This window comes from Chelonia mydas, chromosome 1, assembly GCF_015237465.2.
Source record: "Chelonia mydas isolate rCheMyd1 chromosome 1, rCheMyd1.pri.v2, whole genome shotgun sequence".
Lineage (NCBI taxonomy): Eukaryota > Metazoa > Chordata > Testudines > Cheloniidae > Chelonia > Chelonia mydas.
This window is the reverse complement of record NC_057849.1, coordinates 97,508,664-97,534,037: the sequence shown is the minus strand read 5'-3', so window position 1 is coordinate 97,534,037 and position 25,374 is coordinate 97,508,664. Positions and strand designations below refer to the sequence as shown.

Here is a 25,374-nt window from a genome sequence, read left to right as displayed (position 1 = left end):
ATTGTCTAATGATCAGCCTCTCCTTATTTACTGCTACTTTTATAAGGAAGCTGTCATATCCATGTTGTTATATGACCCCTATAATGTGGCAAAGACCACTGAAATTTATATTGATCTGCTGCTTAAAAACCTGCCCTAGAGCAGCTTGAATTTACACAATCAATTTCCCCAAGATTGCACAGTTTTAGAGAAGAGAACCTATGAAGTTCACTACTTAAACAGTTTCTCCCTTTTATTTTTATGCACCTGAAAAGTTTCACAGTATGTGTGCAAAATTCAAATACTGATTTCACTTAATTTAAGTGAGGCAGTCATTTACCTCAAGGCAGACCTCTTTAATTCAAATGTTATTTTAAATCTGAACTCTGTAAGAGAATGATTACAAAGGCAGACTAACTCTATATTGAGTATGAACTATACATTTTGTGAGTTTTGCTAGTCAGACTACAGATTTTCATCACTGCACAAGGTCTGTGCAAAATAGATTCTCTGAAACTGTGTAGTTAATAAAATATCCTATTTTACTTTCATCTGATTTTGGAGCTGGAATTTTAACATCTAGAAATATATTATGCAACATACGACACCATTCACATTGCTTCATAAAACTACATCTTGATTTCCAAGGAAAATATATCAGACTCCTGAATAAAATAGAGTATTTCTCCCAGATAAATGAGCCAAGAAAAATGTCTTAAGAACAAGCTAAAGTTCATTACTTTATCTTTGCTTTCTGGCACAGCAGAATATCATGTGCTAGAGACTGTCCTGCACTTCCAGCACAGAAAGCATAGGCCAGGATGAGCGGGGGAAAAGATGGTTTTATGCCACCTTTCTACTGCCTGCATTCTGGGCTGCTGCAGGGCCTGAAATGGCCCCGGTATAACGTAGCTCAGCCCCAAGAGCTGCTTTAACTTACTGCAGCTTTGGGTGAGCTGCCTATAGGCTCTCTGAAGTCCAGAATCCCCATAGTGCTTAGTGCTACAATTGTACCTCCATCCCTAATGCACCACCTTGTGTCCCTGGCCCCAGCATGCCCTCCAAGCTGGTGCATCTAATCGGGGCAGTGTAGGGCTGCTTAACTCAGCCCTATGCTGTTCCTGCACTGGGGTAATTCTTCTCCAGCCCATTACATTTCCTTCAAGCCACCCCAGTGGCATATATAGACCAGAAACTGGTCAATGACATTTTTGAATGTTAGGACACAGTTAAGAATTTCTTTGTTTAATGCTCTTGCTATTAGCAAGCATGGGCATTTCTCCTTGTGTGATGTTCCTTTACCTATACTAAAGTAAACCGAGTGACATTTTCCCCCTTCCCCAGTGGTCTGTCTATGATTGGTCTGATCTTAATTGCCTTTGGTACTGGTGGAATCAAGCCCTGTGTATCAGCATTTGGTGGAGATCAGTTTGAAGAGGAACAGGTAACAATATTTTTCAAACATAGTTGGGCTCATATTTCATTTTTTAATAATAATAAATATACATCTTCAGATGGTGCCCATTGCTCTGGTACTTGGGTGTCCAAAAGAAGAACTAGATCCTACTACTGTGTTCTCTACAAATACATACACTGTGTCATCAGTACTAATTATTGAGCTGACTCCAATCCTACATTGTAATTTAGGCCAGCAAAGTCTGATCAACATAATACTGACTAACCATGTTCTAAATAGTTCTTTTAAAATTTATTTTCTTACTCTCACTGCAGGAAGAACAAAGAAGTAAATTCTTTTCTATATTTTATTTGTCTGTTAATGCTGGAAGTCTCCTCTCTACTATAATCACTCCAGTTCTCAGAGGTAAACTTGCACTGATGTTGTCTACAAACTGGTTAAACAGCAGAGCAAAAAGAATAAGGCAGCGGGGCTGGATCACTTATTGGATTAGTACTGGATAAGGGTATTTTAGTTTTAGGCAATTACTTTGAGTCTACCCAGAAGTCATTACCATCTGATGGCTTATGAGACAAGTTTATAGTTTCAGCTTATTTCTAATGTAGAAATGTCAGTATCGTAAAACCTCACTGTCATAGTTGATGCTAATTGGCATCTTTCTTTGCAGTCTCAGAGAGGCTAAAAGTTGAATGACCATGGAGACTGCACTACTTTCACACCCGATAGGAAGGTGGGGAAGCCAGCACTGTGACTCTTTTGTAGCTCAAAGAAGGCTTTGTTCTACAGTGATATTTAACACAGCATCTTTTAAATCACCACTAAAATCACACAAAAGGAAGAGGAAAAGAGTATCATTAGATTTCTCTTTTGTGGGGGGAGGGAGGGGGAAGAAGAAAGGGAGCTTTTTATTCAGAGGCTTAAGGGTATTACAAAAGATGCATACATACATAATATATAGACACATACACACTTAAAATATACAACAAATTAAGTCAAAATTTTACTACTATCAAAATGGAAGTTTTTATGTGTTCTAATTATGAAGGTCTCTGTGATTTTTTTTTTAATGGAAGTGACATCCTCCTAAATGTAAAGCAAATTCTAAATTACCAGTATCTGGGTTCATTCCTTAATAAACTGTACATGATTAAATATACTTGTTTTTCTGTCCTTCCTTCCTATGTTTAACTCTGATTATATAGTGTAGTGACTATTCAGACATTCACACGCATACATATGTAAGTGGAGTATGTGTTTTGCTGTATGATGGATTATAGGTTTTATTGTCATGACTTTGGAATGGCTGCTTTCTCAAGAATGGCAAAGCCACAAGTGAATTATACAAATGATCCCAAATAAGTGTAGCTCAGACTTGGACCTTTTGATTTTTGGCATTCTATTCCAGTTCATTGCTGTCATGCTATTATTAGTTAACACAATTTCCTACCCTTCCTAGGATAGATGGCAGATGAGCATATGAAAAAATATACAAGACCCTTCTTTGCTGATATACCATTGAAAATGCCTTCTGCGGTTTGAACAGAAAGAGTCAACCAAAGGAAGAAAGATAGGACTTTATATAATGGTTTGACTAGAAAGCTGACTAAACTGTCAGAGCAAGACAGATTAGTTGCTAGCAGGCTAGTATACTCCTAGGTAAATTTTATAGCTTCAATGTTAGCTGACACTAGTATACAAAACTCCTGTCTAACACTGTTTTGTTTCCTTCAGGTGAAGAATGTGGAATTCACACCAAGCAACAGTGTTACCCACTGGCCTTTGGAGTGCCTGCCGCACTTATGGCTGTTTCATTGAGTATGTTGCATGTTTTCCATTTTATTTACTGCATAAATTATCTTTATTATATTGGCCACTTTTTATACGAGAAGGGCAAATAAGACTATTTGCTTAGAAATGTGGAGTTAAAGGGGGAGGCTGCCTTATTCTTTATAATCCAAAGTTCCTGATGTAGCATTTGCATTACTGCAGAGTAACACCATACAGATAAATATATTTGCATGGTAGAGAGCTCCATGTGTTGTAATTGCTTGGGTGTGCTGCTGCAGTCTAGAAAGGGAAAGTATAAACATACATTTACGTACCAACGATCAGGGGTTACATAGCATTATGGACAAGGTTCAAACTATGGCAGAAATATTAAAGTAGAAAATTGATGGAGTACATCTCCTCAGGTTACTAGTCCTGACTCCATCACAACATCCCAAAACCTGATCAGGGGGTAAGAGAGATCTCGTATTAGAGGCACAAATGAAGGGTTAGGCTTGGTACCTTTGCTCTGGAAATAGCAGTCAAATCAAAATCTGACAATTAAGGAGAAATTGTCTAATAAAAATAGTTTTACTATTAAGGGTCAAATTGTGGCCTGGCCTGCGTGGCAGTGCCAGGGCTTAAGGGAGTGCAGGATGTGTCCCCATGTGCCCCTGCACCAGCTACCCACATCATGGGTGATTGCACCAGAGGAGAAGCAAGATCCACAGATCTATTACATCCCTCTTCATGCACGTGGATGGGAGTGGACAGACCCTTGTTTCCACCCCCCACAATGTACATTGCTGTGCCAGCATCTCAGGGAGCCTGCTCTGTTCCTGCTATAGACCTGGTGCAGTTTATTCCCTCCCTGGAACAGCGGGGGAACTTCCATGAGAGCAGCTGCAGAGGCAGCACAAGAACATACTGCCCCTTATCTGTGTTCATGACAAAACCTCAAATAAACCCTAAATGTTCTGCATTACACAGTTTGCTTTAGTTTATGTGGTACTATCAGGAGCATTCATGGGCAGTAAATAAATGTGAAAGCTTTAAATAAGGGAGGTTTTTCAAAGCTTTCATCAAATATCCAAAATTAAGATGAGCACAGAATAGAAATAGAATAGAAATATATTAATCAGTAATTGCAGATGCACTGGTGAAATATTGCATTGTCCTTCTATATCTAACCATTTACTTGATTATGAAAAACCACTGCATTTTACCAGCTGCACTGCTCAATGAGCATTGCAGTCCAAAGACTAAGGAATTATTTTGTTATAAGAAGCCTTTCAGAGTTCCATAGAGGATAAAATAGCTGCACTATCCAATACACTTGCTCTTCCAAAATTACATCTTTAATTAGAGGTTGTATTAGTAAAATACAGCAGACCCAGACCTAAGGCCCCTATGTGTTTTGTTTTGTTTTTGTCCTTACTCAGGCAAACTTCCTATCCACTGAAGACAACAGATATTTGCCTGAATAAGGACTGCATAAGAATCTGTTTACAAATCTGATAAAGTATATTAGATTGATTAAAAATTAATTGAAAAATATGTTAATAACTGTTTTATTGCTCTTTAAAATGCTGTTTCCCACTCAGGCTTGGTTTGTTTTAACCTCTTTGTCATTATATTTTGTATACCAAAGTATTTTCCTCTAGTTTCAGTCAATCCTGAAATGCTTTTCTGTTTACTCATTGTAGTAGTGTTCATACTTGGAAGCAAAATGTACAAGAAAGCTCATCCTCAAGGCAATATAATGCTCCAGGTTTCCAAATGCATTGGAGTAAGTAATGCCAGACTACCTGGAAAAGCGTGGCTGGACTTTTCAAATGGAGTTGGTCTTTATTACCTATCGATAATTTTTATGACATTCATAAACTTTGTAGTTTGCAAACTGTTTATTCCATTTCAGTCAGGAGTAAAATTCCACCATAATGTTGCAATTATTTCTGTCACAATTAATCTGATCTTTTGGTGTAAAAGAAGATTCTGAGTTTTTGATATTCTCTCTGATTTCTATTTGTTTTTCTTAATTGAGCCTAACACACACACATACCTTAAATTATACTGTGTTGACTTGATTTCAAATCATCCACTTTTAAACAATCCAGCTGCTAAGGTCTCTTAATTTCAGTAAATGTTAGTTACTATTATGTAGTTAGTTAGTTGTATTATCATGATTCCTTGAGGCCTCAAGCAAGATCAGGGCACAGCTGTGCCAGAGACTTCAGTGGGGCTTAATGCAGGTTCCCTCAGTCCTGACCTGTAGTACCCCCCTGTTATTCCAGTCCTATGCTCCCCACATACAGGTCTGCCAGTATAACTCTAGCACAGCTATGTAATATTTTTTGTTGGCATGAGGAATTCATTAGAAAATACATATTAATGTTTCATGTAAACAAAATTTATCCTTAAAGTGTAATTCCATTCTGAAGAATTGCTGTGTAAAACTGAAACTATCTTCTTATTTTATTAAACACTGAAAGTGTACTCTGCAAAAACCTGTGTAGACAAGGCCTCAGAGAATTGTCAGCAGCACCCAGTGTTAAGAGGCAATACCTATTTTTCCGAACTGCTTGGTTTCTTCTCATATTGGGAATGTTTTACTGAATCCACAACATATGAGACATATAGCAGAACACTTCCTTTAAGTGTTTAAAACAGTTTCATAGAAACATTCACCTTTTAATAATAATAAAAATAAATTAAAAATAAATTGAAGAATATAAATTGCTCTGAAAGAAAGTTTCTCTTATTATAATAAGTCACTTTAACCTTATAGTTACAAATATTTGTTGCGTCATGTTTAAATGGTATTCAGTGTAATTAATCCAAATTTATTAATGTTCTTTTCACAGTTTGCTGTCAAAAACAGGTTTCAGCATCGCAGCAAACAATTCCCCACAAGAGAACACTGGCTGGACTGGGCTAGTGAAAAGTATGATGTAAGTATCATTTGTGTGTGCACGAGCACATGTGCATGGATAGATAGATAATGCCTTCCTCCCTTTTTTCTTTTTTGTTCCATCTGCCTTGTTCACTAGTTACGCAACCCCATACCAAATACCAGGGGAGCTAATGCTGTGTCTGTCTACAGTAATCAGAAGCTAGTGCCTTAGCTAGATCTTACTGCTCTGACAAGACAGGATGGTTACCATCATGGCTTAATGTAACTTCAGATTGTCCTCCAGGTATCAGGGCTCTGTGCATGATCACATACCGCACTGAGGAAACTCTAGTGGGCTGAACATAATTGTATTTCTCTCAGAACAAATACTTAAAATTACTTGGTAGCAGTTTCAATATGATACCAAGTATTTTATCTCCAATGTAGATTTTATGGCCTTAATATAAACGATCCAGCTTCAAAATACACTTCGAATGAAAACACACAATATATATGATAACACATGTGAACAATGCACATTACACTAATGAGGATTGTAGTCAATGCCCAGTGGACTCCATGGTCATGAAATTTGTCCGCGAATCCACTCCAAGCTGCAGAATTGTGCTCCAGAATCTAAGCTTACATTAAAAAAATATAATAGGGGCAAATCCTCAGTCGGTGAAATTGTCATAGGCTCCTCAAAACCAACGACCTATAACAATTCACACAAACTGAGGTTCCTAGCCCTCATGCTTGTGAAAATAAGCTTGAAAATATGAATCAAGTGTAACCAATGCAGTAATGTGTTGCTTTGCACAGGGCCTTTATTATAATATGGCATCCCTTCACTGGTAATCCATACTGAGTTCAAACTCCTTGTCATGGCTTTTAAAGCCCTACAGCTATTCAGCCCCAATCTATGTCTCCTTTTAGGTGGTATCCCGCACTCCCTGATGATTTTTCAATGGTGACACAAATCTCAACCTTCCTTCTGTCTCTTCTCTGATTCCTGCCTACATGACATCTTATATGTAGCCCCCATTCATTGAAAACGCTCCTCAGAACCACCTCATCGTTCAAATCCCTCTTAAAAATTTGTTTCTGCAACATCACCTATCAGAAATGAGATAAAATAATACAAACTAACAAAAACAATGTCTAGATCAATGTAACCATCACATATATGTAGAGACCTTACTGAGTAACAGTGGACTTTATTTACATAACCCCTCTTGTCATTTCTTCACACACACACCTGCACACATTTTGTCCGTTTATTCCCTTCACCTTAATTTAGGCCCCAATAGTGCAAAGACTTACACATGTGCTTAACTTTAAAGGACTGTAAATAATTCCATTGAAGTCTAAAGCACTACTCACAATCTGTAAAGTTTAGCATGTGTCTAAGTCTTGCATGATCAGGACCTTTGTTTCTAATATGAATTAAAATATGATATGAATAGCAATAGTATGAGTAAAATATGAATAATAGTAATAGTCTTAGTCTTAGTGTATATATATATATATATATATATATATAAAACTTGTGGTTTTGTTGAATTTACCTATTTTTAGCAACTTTTTTATTTACTGTTCTTCACTCTAGAAACGACTTATTACACAAACTAAGATGGTCTTGAAGGTGCTTTTCCTGTATATTCCTCTCCCCATGTTCTGGGCACTTTTTGATCAGCAGGTAAGGTAGAAAAAAAGTGTAATTTTTTTGTAAGTACATGTACAATTATATTCAGTCATTATGTTGTGAAATCAGTGGGCAGAATTTAAATTGGTGGTAATGAAAAATGGTACTTATGAATTACACAATTATTCATATACTGTACCTATTAAGTTATTTTATTTATCTCTCCTATTATACACTAACTGCTTCTTGTAAAGTTTTACCTGTATGATCAATTAATATTTCAAACATATATATTACAAAATAAATCTAAGTTGACACAATGTCAGCAAAAATATTAAAGATAAAATCCTCATCTCGGTTCCAGCTCTTATATGCTGGGTAAAAAAGACCAGAGAAGCATAAAAGGCCTCTAAAAGCCCCAGTTCTGTCTGGAGGAGGATTCCCCGAGTGCAGACACTGTGGAAGACAGCCATAAAGCTGCTCTCCAAAGACCCCTTGCAAGTCCAACATTTTCCTTTAGTAGTTCAGGATCACACCTTTGTCAAAGATTGACAGAGAATAGTAAGGAAGTAATCTTAAGGAAAGTTTTTGTCTTACTTTATTATGATTCCCCACCCTCTCTATTCTTCCCTTTCTAAAAAAATTCAGGAGTAACTACAGCAGATTGCTTTATTGTAGAATTTCATTATGATTTTGTTTTATTAAGGGATCAAGATGGACATTACAAGCCACAACAATGGATGGAAACTTTGTAGGTTACTTTATCTTAAATTTTTAAAGATTTATTCACATTTAATTTGTTCTTATGCATTTTGTTAGTCTTCTAATGTTAAAATATATTTACCTTTTCTTTTCCTTAGGGAGCTATTCAGATCCAGCCAGACCAGATGCAGGTACACTAAACTACATTTGTGATATTTTTAAATATTCCCCAAAGACTTTTTTTTAAATCACTATTTAAAAAAAGACTTTGGAAAGTGCTTAACTTCTTTTTCTGGATTTTTACATCCAACAGACCGTGAACCCGATTCTGATTGTTATTATGGTCCCACTTGTAGACACTGTGGTTTATCCTTTAATTAAAAAATGCCACATCAATTTCACGTAAGTTAATTCATATGCCTGATTTAATCTTTTGGTGTATTTTAATGATTTATCTTAAAGTGCTGTGTTGATAATATTGTGACAGAGCAAGCTTTCACTAAGATAAGGAAATCCAAGGTGTAGAACTATTAATAATGAGTTAATATAAAAAGTATTTTATGTTTCTGAACCACTTAGTTGCAATCATATATAAAGCTCTAAGAACAAAGAGAAGGAGAACCCAGCTGCAGGGGGCAAACTACAGAGTGGAAATGAAATCCTGCCCCCTTTGAAGTCAATGCCATAAATCAAACTGACTTCAAGGGAACCAGGATTTCAACCTGGTTTCTTCCTTTCTTCATTCTTTCTTTCTATTTTCTATTATAAAAAATAGACACATAGTTACTCCTATCTTGTGCGAGTATCTTTTTGCCTCAGAAGTGGAAGAAGCCAGATATACTTTCTGGTAGATCTTAGACTGCACTTTACGTTGTGAGTAGAGCTGGCCAGGAATTTTTCGATTAATCGCTTTTTTGTAAAAATTGCCAATTCAGTGAAAACTAAACTGTTAGCAAAGTAGGGTCAGGTCCAATAAATTTCCTGACTCAAGTAAATGTTAAGAAAAAAAAGTTTGGCAATAGAGTGTCAAAGTTAAAAATTTCATTTTTATGGTTCAAAATGACTACTTCTTTCAAAATTTAAACTATTTAGACTGAAAAAAAGTTGCAAAAAAGGGCAAAATCAATCAAAACAAAATAGTTTGATTGATCCAAAATGGTAAAAATTTGTTTTTTTGGTTCACGAGGATTTTTGAGATTTTAACTTTTTGTCCAGAATCAAGACAGGAAAAAATTTTGAACTCTCAAAAATATTAATGGAAGAGAAAAACCATTTCCCCATCAGCTCTAGTTGTGAGTGCTGCTATTTATACCTTCATGTAGCACGATCTGTTACTAGCAATACAGCATGGATAGGAATGCAGTTTGGAAAGATGGAAAAGGTTCATTGGCTGAAACAACTAAGGGAAAAGGGTACTTTTTTCAACTGAGTTAGCTCAATCAAGCTGGCTTAATAGGGTTTTCAAGTGTGTTAAGTTAGCTTGATTTGAGTTAACTCAATTGAAAAAAGAACTTTCCCCCCAAGTCTAGATAATTCTATACACGATAAAATGGGTCTCCCATTTTTAGGAGTCATTCCAGGTTAAGACTCAGTGGCACGAAGACATAAAATTAGGCTAGAATTCAGCCAGATGCTCTCTCATAACTGAGTCTTAGGAAGGGGTGATCCATTATAAAGAAGCTACATGAATTTTGTTACTGGAATTTTAGAAGTAATTAATTAATTTTTACAGGGTTTCAAATTAAAGTTCCCTCTTTTTGGTATTTACAGTATATTCCTGAGTTCTTTCTCTGATTCTCTTGCTTTCCTCATTGAGTTTATATAAGTCTACAATCCATGTTTCTAGTACTACAACTGTAGTGTGCCCAACAAACAGTCACAACTGATGTAGGGGAATTATTGATAAATTTAGTATCAAATAAAGCAATAGTAAGAGATATTTAAAAATCAAATTTCCTGACTGTGTACTGTTCTTTTCTGATCCATTTATTGCAGTTAGCTTTTATCCATTTATGAAAATTGTTGTGGGAATGTGAAACTCCCCTATTGCAAACCTGCTGGCCCTCCCATCCTCTTCCCACTAAGATTTTGATTACATTAGAGAGACAGAACATTTTATATTCTTTACTGGGAATGAAAATGTTACTTGGCTCCTTCATACATGGGCCCTCCACAGCCATAGTTTGATGCCATAAATAAATAGTTTGCCCTAAACTGACTTTTATTGCCATGGTACTAAATTTAATCATTTCTTAAAATGTCATTAGACCTAAAAACCATATCTCTCCAAATTTTTTTTTAGTTCAGTACTTTTCAGATTTTAACATAGTGGTATATGCATAATAAGTAATCTTCCTTTTGTACAGGCCATAACTATGCACTTCTGTAGCTATTTTTATTCTTTGCAGCCTTAAATGTGTTAAGTTCCCTCTCTGAGTAAATCAGACTTTTTAGGTCAACTGTGCAAACCTAATAATTGTTCAGATGATGGCTAATCATAGAAATGAGCCATATAGATCTTGAGCAACAGATTATTAAACGGACTAGTGATGTAATTTCAAGGAGTCTACATTTCTCTAAAGGGTAACTGGGAACTAACACTGAGATATGTAAGGCATAACAGGGTATCTTCTGTAACCATATCAGTACTCACAGAGTAATAATATACTAACAATGGTTATCTTAATGTTCTCCATAATGAAATGGAAAATCACAGCTGAGTTTTTGGATTAAAACTACTCCTAAAATTCATGCTTTTTGTTGCTATACTAGGCCCCTAAGGAAGATTACAGTTGGTATGTTTCTTGCATCTCTGGCTTTTGTTGCTGCTGCACTGGTACAAGTTCAAATTGATGTAAGTTAAGCCAAACACAACCAAATGATGATATTGCTATTTAGCTTTTTAATTACTATACAGATTTTGGTGAGAGTGCAAATGGTCCAAACCATAGCAATTAATAATTTCTTTCTATATGAATTAACCATGAATGTTTTTATAAAAAATAGAGGGAAGGGCATGTATTGGTATATATGTGTTATGGAATGTAATGTGATCTATGATAAAATTAATAAGCTAAACGAGTTCCTCAACAGCATATTCATATCTGTGTTGTTATGGGTTTTTAATTGAAGTTCAAAGCTTAAAATCAGAAGACTTAATTGTTTGGTTTGTTCAGGAATTCTTTTGCATATCTGACCTTTTTGATTTGTTTTGAGTGGAGGGTAAATGTGACACACCCCAGAGCTATGTGATGTCACAAATTAAGAGTGAAACGCTGTTGATTTAATGTGTGAATCCATTGGAATAGAATGAGTTTTACTTTCAACACTGCTTGTTAAAGATAAGATTAAAGGGCTAGATCTTCACCTGGTGTAAATAGTATAGTTCCATCTTGCTTTATGAATTTCACCCAAAATGATTAGCCACCTATAGAAATTTTTAAAAAGACCAAAGAGCTTTTTTTTTATGGTGATATATGCAGACAATGGAAAAGATGATAACATTAAAAGCTAGGTAGGGTAGTACTTGTGGGAAAGAAATTAAAATGCATATGGCTACCAAATCTCAATGCACACAGGTACAGCAGCCATTTTATCCACTAATATGGTGACTTCTTCTTGTCAGAATAAGTGGGAAGTGAAAATGGAGCCTGGTTTCTCTCTTTGGCCAGAACACAGAGGGTCAGATACCTTCCTGCTGGAGGGTCCCACTTTTGGCTACACCCTGGTTAGTCACCCCCTGTTGTAAATGGGACAGAAGATAGGATGAAAGCGAATTCAGAAATATGGTCTGTTGTAGACTGTGAGAAAGCCCAGGAGCCCTTGATGCCTGTACCCTGAGTCCCGAAGGGTCCTGATGTTTACAGCAAACCACAGAAGGAAAATGGATAGTAGGTGTATGGGGTTGTAGAAGTCTTGCTGAGAAAAAGGAGTTCCTTTTCTTAGGCTTTCTAGTATAAAGGGTGAGGAAGCATACAGAAACATGTCACCATATGTGTTAATCACAGGTATTTGTCGCGCAGATGTTAATTTTCTTCATAAGTACCAAGATCATTGTGATTATACATTATATTATATTACTTACTGTTTAATTTATTTCACTCTTTTTCACCAAGAAAACTCTTCCAGATTTTCCTAAAGAAGGGCAATCCCAAATCAAAGTAATAAATTTAGGCGCTGATGTTGCAAAAGTTGACTTTGGCTCCGGAGTTGAAAATGTGTCCGTGGAATCTCTGATGGCGGTAAGAAAGAGTAATGATTAGAGTTGGTAAAAAAATTGAAATTTATTTTCTAAATTTTTCACAAGTTTTTTTTTAAATATGTTTTGTTTACTGAAAACCTGCATTTTAATAAATGAAAAAATTGATAACCATTTCAACAATGTTTTTAATAACTTTTTAATAAAAATGTTGGAGAAAAAACTCACTAATCATTTTGTAAAAAAAACAAACATTTCTACAAAGTTGACAATATTTCATGAAAAACAACAATAAACCCCCTTTTCATTAGAAAAAAAATTGGTCAGCTCTAGTGATTAATCATCACTTGTACTCTAATCTCTAAATTATATATTTATCTGATAGGGAAGTCTTTCTTCCATCAATAGGTAGCACATGAAAAGTTGCAGACTTTACCATAGTAAAATGCATTGGAATATTATATCGGCACAATATCTTAATATAGAATCCAAGAAATGTAGAGCTAGTAGGGACCTTGAGAGGACATCTAGTGAATCCCCCTGCCCTGAGGTAGGACCAAGTAAACCTAGACCATCCCTAGTCCAACCTGTTCTTAAAAACCACCAATGATGGGAATTCCTCAACCTCCCTTGGAAGCCTATTCCAATGCTTAACTATTCTTATAGTTACAAAGTTTTTCCTAATATTTAGCTTAAATCTCCCCTGCTGCAGATTAAGGTGATTACTTTTTGTCTTACCTTCAGTGGACATGGAGAACAACTGATCACTGTCCTCTTTATAACACCCTTTAACATATTTGAAAACTGTTCTCAGGGCCCCACTTAGTCTTTTTTTGCTCAAACATGCCCATTTTTTAAAAACTTTCCTCATAGGTCAGCTTTTCTAAACCTTTAATAATTTTTGTTGTGTCATCTGGACTCTCCAGTTTGACAACAGCTTTCTTACCCACTAGATACACCTTTCTAGTTTGACAGCAAAACATTGATAACTACTCTTGAGTGTGGTCTTTGTAGCAGTTTTGAAGCCACCTTATAGTAATTTCATCTAAACCACATTTCCCTAGTTTGCTTATGAGAATATCATATGGGACCACGTCAGAAGCCTCTGAAATGAAGATATATCACATCTACTGCTTCTCACCTATCTACAAGACCAGTAAACCTGTCAAATAAGGAAATTCGGTTGGTTTGAGATGATTTGGTTTTGACAAATCTATATTGGCTATTACTTATTACCCTATTATCCTCCAGTTGGTTACAAATTGATTTTTAATAATTTGTCCCAGTATCTTTCCAAGTATTGAAGTTAGGCTGACTGGTCTATAATTCCCTGTGTTTTCTTTGTTCCCGTTAAGGGCCGCCCATGTGGGGGCAGGCAAAAGAACCAGTTTGCCCTAAGCCCTCTGTTGGAGAGGGGCCCCCCAAACCAAGTGGTTTTGCAACTTGGTGCACTGGGTCACAGTGCCACTCAGTTTATGCCCAGCCACTCTTCCCTCATGACAGGGGGTCGGCTGTCACTGCAGCACCAAACTTGAGTGGTGCTGCAGTGCCATGCTTCAGATTGCAATGCCTGGTGCAGGGAGCTGAGCCCAGCCCCAGGAGACAGGAGCTGCTGCTACAGAATGAGTGCAGGACAGGCTTGCTCTCCAACTCCCCTTCCCACACTGGCCTCCCTTCAGTGTTTTTGCACTGTTGGTTTAATGATTTCTGTGGCTGCAAATTTTTTGGAAGGGTGGTGGCCTCAGTTTCAGATTTTGCCGTGGGCTCCCAAAAACCTCCGTGCAGCCGTGGTCCCCTTTTTAATGATAGATACTATATTTTGCCTTCTCCAGTCCTCTGGGACCTCACCCATCATCCTCCATGAGTTCTCCAAGATACTGGCTAATGGTTCTGAAATTGCTTCAGCTAGTTCCTTAAGTACCTTAGGTTGAATTTCATCAGGCCCTGGTGACTTGAATACCTCTAGCTTATCTAAATATTCTTTCCCTATTTTGACTTGTATTCCTTCCCTGATGGTAATATTAATTGTGTTAAATATCTGGTCACCATTAACTTTTTTAGTGAAGACTGAAGCCAAATAGATACTAAACACCTCAGCCTTTTGATGTCATCTGCTATTAGCTCTCCTTTCCTGCTAAACAGATGACCAAAAAAGTTTATTAGCATGAGAAGCTGGTGAGAGTTGTCAGAATTTAGTTTATGTTTTCAGGCCATCTTGCTCTTGTCATCAAACAGTCTATTTCTTTCCTGCAAAAAGGGGAACTCACTCCACATCCCTAACTTAGGTCATTTTTTCACTTATATAGAAGTGATATCTATGAAATAATGCTTCTGGAGGGACTGGGTGATTTTAGGGTTTAGCAGTGGGATGGAGAATCTTCTACCTGTAGAGTGTCAGTTCAAATCCAGTTCAGGATAAGTCTGTGGTGAATAAAAGTTATTACCATCCGATGGCTAATGGTTGGTCTTTGTGAAATGAGTTTGTCCTCTCAGTCCAGTTCTAGCTGACAAATATCCATATGCATTACTATTATTAATTTATATTACAGTAGCACTGTGAGACTTTAACTGAAGTCAGGGCCCATTGTACTTTACATACTCATAGTTAGGGCCCTATCAAATTCACAGCCATGAAAAACACGTCACAGGCCATGAAATTTGGTCTCCCCTGTGAAATCTGGCTATTGCAGGGCAGACCACATTTCACAAGTTGGGAGGCCAGAGAGCAGTGGCTGCTGGCCAGGAGCCTAGCTCTGAAGGAAGCAGCGATGCCAGAAGCAGTGCAGAAGTGAGGTGGCATGGTATGGGTGGGTCGTCACTTTGGGGGGGCCAGGGCTGGCCTTAAAGGTGGGCGAGTGAGCTATTGTGCAGGACCCCATGGTTGGGGGTGCTGTGGTCAACCTCCCCCGCACACACACACAAAGCCTGCACAAGGATACTTTAATTTCTAAGCACTTGGCTCCTGCTGCTAGTCCTGGAGGGGCTAGGGAAGGACAGGACTTCTTCTTCCTCTGCATGGGCCACTCCCAAGACTGGGTCAGACTCATTTCCGGGAACCTTCCCCGGATGCAGGAGGCTCCATGGTTGCTGGCTGGGAATCCAGCTCTGAAAGCAGCGCTGCTGCCAGCCGCAGTGCAGAAGTGCGTGTGGCACGGTATGGTATTGCCATCCTTCCTTTTGCTGTACTGTTGGAGGTGGTGCTGCCTTCAGAGCTGGGTGCCCGGCCAGCAGCTGCCTTCTGGCTGCCCAGCTCTGAAGGCAGCAGCACAATATCCCCGACAGCAGCCCCTCTAGTATAGAAATTCACATACTTGGTTCATTTCTTCCTTCACACGACTTCAGAGTACCAAGAATTTCATTCACAGCAGTACGTGGAAGTGCTGATAATTTTCTCTCTATTTCTAAGTAAATTTGTTGCTCCCACCAGCTGTTAAATTGATACAGAGGAGTGAAGTCCTCTGTTTAACCATGGTACAGGTACAGCACTAACAGAGGCAATGTAGGATTTTCCAGTGCCAATGTGCCTCAACCTTGCTCTGGAGGAAGCATTCAAGGATAGTGCAGCCTCCATACCATTCAGTCTTTGGATTGTCTGCTGAGACTTTCAACAAGGATGTTAACCAATACCAGTTCTCATGGAGGTTTAGCAATGCAGAGATACTACCTTTCCCACACTCTCTGAGTAGGGCCCTACCAAATTCACAATCCATTTTGGTCAATTCATTGTCATTGGATTTTAAAAATCATAAATTTAATGGCTTCAGATATTTAAATGGTATTGTAAACGTGGGGGTCTCAACCGAAAATGGGATTGTGTGGGGGTGGAGAGGTCTGTGTGAAGAAAGAAATGAACCAAAACCATTTATGGATAAAATGATTACAGTGGTTTTTAGATGCAGAAAACTAAACAAAAATCTGAAGTGGGATTTATGAGACATGTATGAAGTACCAGAGACCATGTGCAACATACCTAATAAATTTCAGAACTCTTGAATCAGCAGGATCCTGATAAATGCATAGACAGAGTCACAGTTATGTGAATATACATGGCAAATGTTCTTTCTTTTTTTTTTTATAGACAAACTATATGACATTTGACACTACTAGCTTAACAAGAATGAATATAGCCTATGGAAATCAAACCTTAAATCAGCCTCTTAATTTTCCGGGAAAAGAACGTCATACTCTCTTACTAAAAAATACAGGTGGCATCCAAACTGAATTGGTAAGCTTGTTTAATTCCTAGTTAGTATACCAATCTCTTAGCTTCCAATCTGCTTAAATGGAGAGTGTTTAATTTCAAGTGAAGTTGAAAAGGCCAGCTCTGTGTGACTCCTCCTTTCTGGGAGAAAAAGCACTATGGAACTAGGGGGAACCATAGAGAGAGAGGTGGGAAGATGATATGTATTGTTGTATACCTATACCTTATGTTATATTAATGTGTAAGCAGCAAGGAAAGATGTCATTTAATATATAGTTTAAACATTTCTGGATAAACATAAATCATTTTAAATGGACGGTCTTAGTTTCATGCTTCACAACAATCACATGTATTAACAAAACTCTAAATATGAGACTTGGGGGCAGGTCCGCAAAAGGGACTTATATTTAGGCCAAGTCCACACTATGGGTGCTATTGCAGCACAGCTACGATGCTGTAGCTATGCTGTAACACCGTAGTTTAGATGCTTCCTACAGTGATGGCATGGGTTTTTCCACTGGTGTAGATAATCTACCTCCTTGAGCAGTGGTAGCGAGGTTGATAGAAACATTCTTCTGTTGACTTGCTCACATCTACCCAGGGGGTTAAATCGGCATAACTATGGCAGGCAGGGATGTGAATTTTTCACACTCCTGAGTGACAAAGCTATGTTGATCTAAATTTTCAGTGTTGACCAGGCCTCCATGTTACAGCACCTAGCACTGAGGTGCCCTGCTACCTCATGGAATCCACAGCCCTGAGTTAAGCAGCACATGTCCCTATCCAGTGGGGAAAGTAAGACCCCAAGAAAGGAGTTCACAAAAGTAAGCAAGCTGATTGGGGTGGCTGGGTGGGTTGCCCAAGCTAGTCAATAGGAAATGCCAGAGGTAGGTGCCCATCTCTGGAATAGCAGGAGGCATCCTCTGCTAGGGATTCACAGCCATGAACCATCTCCTCGATTTAGGTGCTTAAGCCAGTCCTTTTTCACAAAATAAATAAATAAAAATTAAAATTAAAATAAAAAAGAAGTCAGTAGTGCCACCTTTAAACCCAGTAGTTAGACCACTCACCCAGAATGTGGAAGCCTGGGGTTCAATTCTTCCTCTCAGCTTGAGGTGGAGCAGGGAACTGAACGTAACTCTCATACGTTCCATGTGAGTGCCCCAACCACTGAGCTAAAGACTATACTCTTTTCTTGAAGCTTTTCCACTTTTTATGAAATACTTAGCCATTGGAGCAGCGATTGGAACCAAGGTCTCATAAGTGAGTGCCCTAGAGAGTCATTTTCTCTCTCTCTCTCTCTCTCTCTGGCTCAATTAATATTTAAGTATTTCAGACAAAGTGGAATGGCTTCAACAGGAGAAAAGCCCGCCCCAAAATATTGTATAGCCCAGTGGGGTGGGAGTCCTGTGTTCAATCCTTGCTCCAACTCAGGCATAGTGGGGATTTGAACCTGGGTCTCTCCCATATCCTGCTTTATTAAGTGTAAGGAAAGCACTGGAATCACCTCCTCTTCTGTTTTGCTTGGGGTCCAACCTGGTAGACAACAGAGAATCAGAGAATGCCTACCAGATCAGGCCCCACAGGTGAGATATGTGGGGGATCTTATTGGGGCTGAGGTGTGAGCTGAACATTAAGATTAAGGTGTCTTAGCACGTGCCCACCAGCAGAAAGTTAGGTGCCATGGGGACTTTACCAGTGGAAATTTAGTTGCTTACAGAGTTAGATGGCAGCTGAGGCTATGAGGATTTAACTTGCATATTTAGGCACCAAAAGTAGTAGTTAGACACTGGCCTAACTCTGTGTATGGATCTACCGTTGGAGGCTTATTCTGAAGTAAGAGACCGTGGATATTGGTACATAATAGTGCACATCATAGCATGTCAAAGATACCAACACAAATATTTTATTCATGATAATTGTCTTTTCCACCAGCTGCTTGATGGCCTTACATCAAAGTCAGAAGATGGAAAAAATCAAATCAGGTATTGTTAATAAACATTTGCTTTACTTCACTTCAGCTGAGTGTTAACATGGCATCTTTATAGTCAATATCTTGTTTCTGCTTCCTGTGCATCTTCAACCTGAATCTTCATTTGTTACTGAAAAAAACAGGTTTTAGCTTATTGATTCATCTGGAAAGGGAGATGGATTCTGTTTTGCTTCTTGCATTAGCTACACATTTTTAAAGAGAAGAGAAAATGTCATTTAAAAATGATCAAAATCTATTCAAATGAGATGGGGAAATAAAATGATTTCAAATATCTGTTGCATTGCCAATATATAATTTAAAGAATGTTAGCTTTGTGTAAGTTTTACTTATGTTGTCTTGTTTTATAAGCAAGTATTGTATTCTTTTTGTTTTGTAAAGATTTATAAACAATTTGGCTTCAACCATCAACATCACAATGGGTGGTACTCATCTTGGAGATGTGAAGAATTTTTCTGTCACCAATTATACATCATTTACAAGAGGCGTGTAAGTATTTTGCTTTACCTTAATCCAGAGACTTCCAGGAAAAAAATATTCTTTGTCCTCCAAAAAAGTACATGGAATTCATAGTATTATTATGTAAGTATAATTAATTCCAGAGTTATTTAGATTAACTTCTTTGTTTTTCAGAAAAGAGATTGTTGTTTTTGCAGACAATTCACTGACTTGCAAAAATCAGTCAATATCATTTGGATATGGCAGTGCATACACTATTGTAATTCAAGAGGTAAGTTGTCAATGCTGCTAGAAGATGCAGAATAACTTTTGTGTTACACTACTTTTTAATTTTTCCCATTGAACAAATTACCTACTTGCTATTGATGAAATATAAAATAACTACATGGACTTATCTCATATATTAGAATAATGTAGTTTTAATAAACTATAAAAATAATAATGGATGTAATGGGTTGCATTCTGAATCAAAATGCATATGGTGAATCATGTAGGGGTTCTAGTTTCTGCCTAACAGACTTAAAAACCTGGAGCCTGGTCAGATACTCAGGGCTTAAAGGTCTTAATATGGATTCAGTCACAAAATTATCACTAATTTAAAATTCTCTATGCACTGTTGATTTATTTTAACATAGCTGGGAGGGTTACTCCCTGATGAAAATCTCATAGCATATTTTTATCTTTAGAAAACATGCAGCATTTTCATTATTGTTTTCTAATGTACCATTTTCATTATTATAATTTCAGTGTAACAGCAACACACTAGCGCTCAAATATGTTGAAGATATCCAACCCAATACAGTTCACATGGCTTGGCAGCTCCCTCAGTACTTCATTATGACATGTGGTGAAGTGGTCTTCTCTGTCACTGGACTGGCATTTTCCTATTCTCAGGTAGGAGATTTCTGCCAATTACATTAGTATTCCTGAGATGTGTCTTTACCTTTTACTGATGAATGTAATGGTCTTACCAAGCAAACAGAAAAACAGTTAGACTATCATTAAAAAAAAAAAAAAAATCACCACCGCCATCTATGTGAATTAAAACAGTTGCCAGATTTTTTGTTGGTGTAAACTGGCATTTTTCAATGACTTCTGTGTTGATTTCATCAGAGCTATTTGATTTACAGTAGCTGATGATCTGACCATTAGTCTTCAGGTCACTCCACCATACAAAGTGCCTGCCAATGGAAACTCTTGGCACCAGGGGTGTACTGCTTCTTGTTATGGAGCCAACTCTGGGTGGGGAAAAGCTAAAAACAGAATGAATAGATACTGAGACCTTGTCTACACATGTTGTGCTGGTTTAATTTAAATTGCTTTTTAAACTCCTGTGTGGATACTCTTATTTCAGAGTGGTTTATTTTGTTTTAGCTTCAAAGTGTCCCTCGTCAATTTAAGCTAAATCAAAACAAATTTGATTTAAACTGAAATAAGAGCTTTTTGCATCAGTTTAATTGTGTACCTCTTTGTATCACCTTAAATAATTTCTCTCCCCTTATTTTTAAGACACTCCAATTTGTCTCACATATTACCATGAGTGCTTTTTTTTAATGTCCATTTCCTTTCATTCTGATGAATAGTATACGTACTATAACATGTTGTGCTCATATACTGTTGTGATGGGTACCTTATAAGTACCTAATTTGATTTGTTATTGTGAACTCTGATTTCAGCAACAATTTTGTACCCAGTGAGTTTGAGTCATATGTAAAATATGCTTGTTAATCACTCATTGTACACAATATGTGCAGTATTGTAAGCAATACTGGAAATTTACTGCTTCCACAATCTTTCCCTGCCCTTCCCACAATTCTTTAAATAAAAAAACAACAGCATTTGAGGTTAATGTTAGGAATCAGCTAAACTTTAAAGATCGAACATGAACTTACATAATCTACTTTTATAAGATGTGTTAAAATGCAAAGCAATTCAATTAAATATCTTGTTTCTGTAGGCACCTTCCAACATGAAATCGGTGCTTCAGGCAGGCTGGCTGCTGACTGTGGCTGTTGGTAACATCATCGTTCTTATTGTGGCTGGGGCATCAAAACTCAGTGAGCAGGTAAATAGACGTTAGCACAAAACTGTACTGGTATACTGTATTCTTATTGCTTACTATACCAGTTCAGTATCAGTATACTATACAGCTATGGTAGAGGGGAGAACAATCATAGATAAGCCTCATAAACTTCTTTTTGCATCACTTCGTTACTATGGTGGATTTGTAGTTATAACAAGACAAAAGCATGTGATTTTTTTTTTTTTAAAAACAAACCACTAGCTGGAGGAGAGTCATTGAAACCCACAGTCAGCCAGGCAGAATGACCATTTACAATTGAGTGACCTCAGTTCAGATGTAAAGGCCTCACTAGACCATATGAAGAACACTAAGATAATTGGGTAACTAACATTATCACACAAGCTGCTGTGACCTATTTAGATAAAGTCTGATGTGTATACTATACAGTATACAGTGACCAGGTTTTCTGGGTGCAATATTAAGGTGCAGTTCTGAGGAGGGGCTCCTCCATATCCTGGGTCACATACTATGAATAGTCGCTTTCCTTACTACTGTATATGAAACAGAGATGGTTGGTGGCTTGGAGTTTGGAGCACCTTCTTAAGATTCTGCTGGAACTCTCTAGTTCTTCCAAGATTCATTTTAAAACAACTCTTCTTTAAAAAAAAATCTTATTAGGAGTTCCTGCCAGCTGTGTCCCCCAAGCTTTTTCTACTCCTAATTCCTGCACTGTTCATGAAACAGGCTAGTTCAGCCCTTTTGAAAGTTGCAAATCATAGAAAATTAGGGTTGAAAGAGACCTCAGGAGGTCATCTAGTCCAACGCCCTGCTCAAAGCAGGACCAACACCAGCTAAATCATCTTAGCTAGGGCTTTGTCAAGCCGGGCCTAAAAACCTCTAAGGATGGAGATTCCACCACCTCCCTAGGTAACCAATTCCAGTGCTTGACCACCCTCCTAGTGAAATAGTTTTTCCTAATATCGAACCTAGACCTCCCCTACTGCAACTTGAGATGATTGCTTCTTGTTCTGTCATCTGCCACCACTGAGAACAGCCTAGCTCCATTGTCTTTGGAACTCCCCCTTCAGGTAGTTGAAGGCTGCTATCAAATCCCCTCTCACTCTTCTCTTCTGCAGACTAAATAAACCCAGTTCCCTCAGCCTCTCCTAATAAATCATGTGCCCCAGTTCCCTAATCATTTTCGTTGCCCTCCGCTGGACTCTCTCCAATTTGTCCACATCCTTTCTGTAGTGGGGGGGCCCAAAACTGGACGCAATACTCCAGATGTGGCCTCACCAGTGCCGTATAGAGGGGAATAATCACTTCCCTCAATATGCTGGCAATGCTCCTGTTAATGCAGCCCAATATGCTGTTAGCCTTCTTGGCAACAAGGACACACTGCTGACTCATATCCAGCTTCTCATCCACTGTAATCCCCAGGTCCTTTTCTGTAGAACTGCCTCTTAGCCAGTCGGTCCCCAGCCTGTAGCAGTGCATGGGATTCTTCCATCCTCAGTGCAGGACCCTAACAGAGAAATTACTACAGTGACCAGGAGGAGGGGGAGACTACTCCTGCAAATGGTAGAAGCACAGCTGGGCTAATGGGAGAATAATAGGGCAGCCCATGAAAAACATGTTTTTAATTTCTACCCACCAGGGTTCCTCTCCTATCCACAGGTGAGGTCCGCAGAGTCCCCTTCTGCTCTCCCATTATTTAAAAACCTCTACCTTCAGCACCTGGCATCAGAGTCACTGTTCTTCTGGCCAAAGAGGATTAGGCAGGATCCCTTCAGAAAGTATCAGTGCCACTCTTTAATTAGAAGGCTTCAGTTCAGGGAGGGAAAATGACCCCCTTCTTAGAAGTGGGCTTTTATGACATTCCTGACCCCTGCTAGGCTGAGCAGCAAGAAAACAAAACACGACTAATTAAGGTTTTCCCCTCTTGAGTACTTATTTATTTAATTAATTTGTTATATATTTGTATGACTGTAGTGCCTAGGAGACTTAGTCATGACCAGTGTCCTATTGTGCTAGGTGCTGTACAAACACAGAACCGAAAGGTTGAGTGAATGTGAGGGTTCAAGTTGCACTCACTGCAATCAGTAGAAGCTTTGCCATAGACTTCAGTGGGAATAGGATAATGCCTATTTAGCTCCCAATAGGGCAGTAGTTTTCAACCTGTGGTCCACAGACCCGGGGGGTCCACAGACTATGTCTAAGATTTCCAAAGGGGTCCGCACCCCCATTCATAATTTTTAAGGGTCTGCAAATAAAAAGAGGTTGAAAACCATTGCACTAGGGTAAATATCATGGTCCCAGTCCTTCTAGACAAAGAGAAATGTATAGAGATTCATCGGCAGTCAATTAGTAACTCCACAGCATCACCCGGAACAGACTGCAGAGCCTTCTCAGCATGCCCAGACTTTAAACTTTGGTTTATTTTTAGATGTACATGAGATAGCTGGACATAGCTCAAAAGTCCAAAGTGCATTAATTTGGGTACCTAGTCCCTTCTAAAACCACATCATAATTCTTTGTGTGTGCGTGTGTGTGAAGATAGATAGATAGATAATGATTTTATCTAATCTATCTAATCTATCTATCTTTTGAACCAATTCAGGAATGTCTGCTTGTTTACAATAAAATATCATTATTAACCATAGAAAAGCCTATAGATAAATAATGTTAACATTTGTTTCTTTACAGTGGGCAGAATACGTGTTGTTTGCTGCTTTACTGATGGCAGTTTGCATTATATTTTCCATAATGGCTTATTTTTACACCTATGTGGATCCAGCTGAGATTGAAGCCCAACTTGATGAGGATGAAAAGAAGAAAATGGAAAATGAGAAAAGCATTTGTGAAAATGGAACTGGGCCTATCTCTCAGAGTGAGATGTAAAGATGAATTCAGAGCTGAATGATGTAAATTTGTGGCATCCCATTAACTACAGCCACAGTAAGAGAAACTGGAGTATCCTTATCAACCATTGGATGGGCTCTCTCATAGGAAGGGGGGAAAGAGCATTGCTCATTTAAAATGCAGACCCTCCTGAGGAGCAAAATCAAGAGCTTAGTCTTTTGTACAGAACATGATACTCTAAGAAAACTCTGGAAACTTGCTCCCAGCAGAATTTGCACTTTGAAAATGGACCTGAAGCTTAAATCCCAAAGCATTAAAATACTGAAATTGCACTTGACAGTGTTGAAGAGTTCCTGTGATGAAAAGATGTATTATTTTTATATTGTCTTGTAATTTTATATTGTGAAAAGGCAAATACTGCCAGGAAATAATAATTAAAGCCAAGCTGTTTGCACAGCCCCAGCAGCCCACTATTATTCAGGAGCAACTGGTCAGTGGAGTTTTGAAAATCCTTTTTAAAACTGCCTTACAAATAATGAATGCAAAAATGCACAGCTTAATTACAGAAAGCTGTACATACTGAATATGTTACCAGTGTTAGTATTACACTACAGACCCCTCCAACCCACCTGTGCACTCTATTTACCCATTTAACTGCTGGTAACTTTAACCAAATATTTTAGACTCAGGTGGCCACCAAGATGAAGACGAAGGCGAACAGAACTCTGAATGAGCAGCAGCATCTAAAATAAAACTCACATAGTAACAAAATATTGTAGTTTGAGATGTTTCTTTGACAGGGAAAAGGAGTTGAAAATAGTGTTTCATGCTAAGGAAGAACTTTAGACCCTACCTTACTTGGAGTGGATTTGTCAAGACGTTACGACAGGCTCCTCTGCCAGCCTTTCTTTTGCCCACTAAATTTACAAACAGAAGCAAATAGTTCCCAATGAGGACAACATCTTCTGCCCAAAGTGTTGTCCTTAACAAATATAGCACTTATTTGCAATCTGTCAACTCTTTTTTTTAAGTAATAGGTAGGAAAAGGTATATACAGATAACTATACACAGGTACATCATATGCTACTCTAATTGGCATGGAGGTAAATATATGGGGAAGCATTCAAATAGGATTAGAGGGATAAATCTTCAGAGAATATGTGAAGATTCAGCATTTTTTGCAATGTTTGCAAATTGCCCAGAGGACTAATGAGTGGGCTTCTTGGTTATTTGGTTCT

At 38.0% G+C, this 25,374-nt stretch overlaps 1 protein-coding gene across 1 annotated transcript in view; it reads left to right on the top strand.

Moving 5' to 3' along the window:
* SLC15A1 (solute carrier family 15 member 1) overlaps positions 1 to 24,900 on the top strand; it is a 43,943-nt gene extending 19,043 nt beyond the window's left edge. The window contains exons 6-23 of the mRNA XM_027828545.3: positions 1,324 to 1,423; positions 1,711 to 1,801; positions 3,128 to 3,211; positions 4,870 to 4,952; positions 6,028 to 6,114; positions 7,666 to 7,755; positions 8,408 to 8,452; positions 8,562 to 8,594; positions 8,717 to 8,805; positions 11,176 to 11,257; positions 12,519 to 12,644; positions 16,680 to 16,826; positions 18,738 to 18,787; positions 19,174 to 19,281; positions 19,426 to 19,522; positions 19,999 to 20,145; positions 21,209 to 21,316; positions 23,981 to 24,900. Of these exons, the coding sequence (XP_027684346.2) occupies positions 1,324 to 1,423; positions 1,711 to 1,801; positions 3,128 to 3,211; positions 4,870 to 4,952; positions 6,028 to 6,114; positions 7,666 to 7,755; positions 8,408 to 8,452; positions 8,562 to 8,594; positions 8,717 to 8,805; positions 11,176 to 11,257; positions 12,519 to 12,644; positions 16,680 to 16,826; positions 18,738 to 18,787; positions 19,174 to 19,281; positions 19,426 to 19,522; positions 19,999 to 20,145; positions 21,209 to 21,316; positions 23,981 to 24,175 (1,762 nt within the window). The 3' untranslated portion in view covers positions 24,176 to 24,900. The remainder of the gene's footprint in view (positions 1 to 1,323; positions 1,424 to 1,710; positions 1,802 to 3,127; positions 3,212 to 4,869; positions 4,953 to 6,027; positions 6,115 to 7,665; positions 7,756 to 8,407; positions 8,453 to 8,561; positions 8,595 to 8,716; positions 8,806 to 11,175; positions 11,258 to 12,518; positions 12,645 to 16,679; positions 16,827 to 18,737; positions 18,788 to 19,173; positions 19,282 to 19,425; positions 19,523 to 19,998; positions 20,146 to 21,208; positions 21,317 to 23,980) is intronic.
* Positions 24,901 to 25,374: the final 474 nt, after the last annotated feature.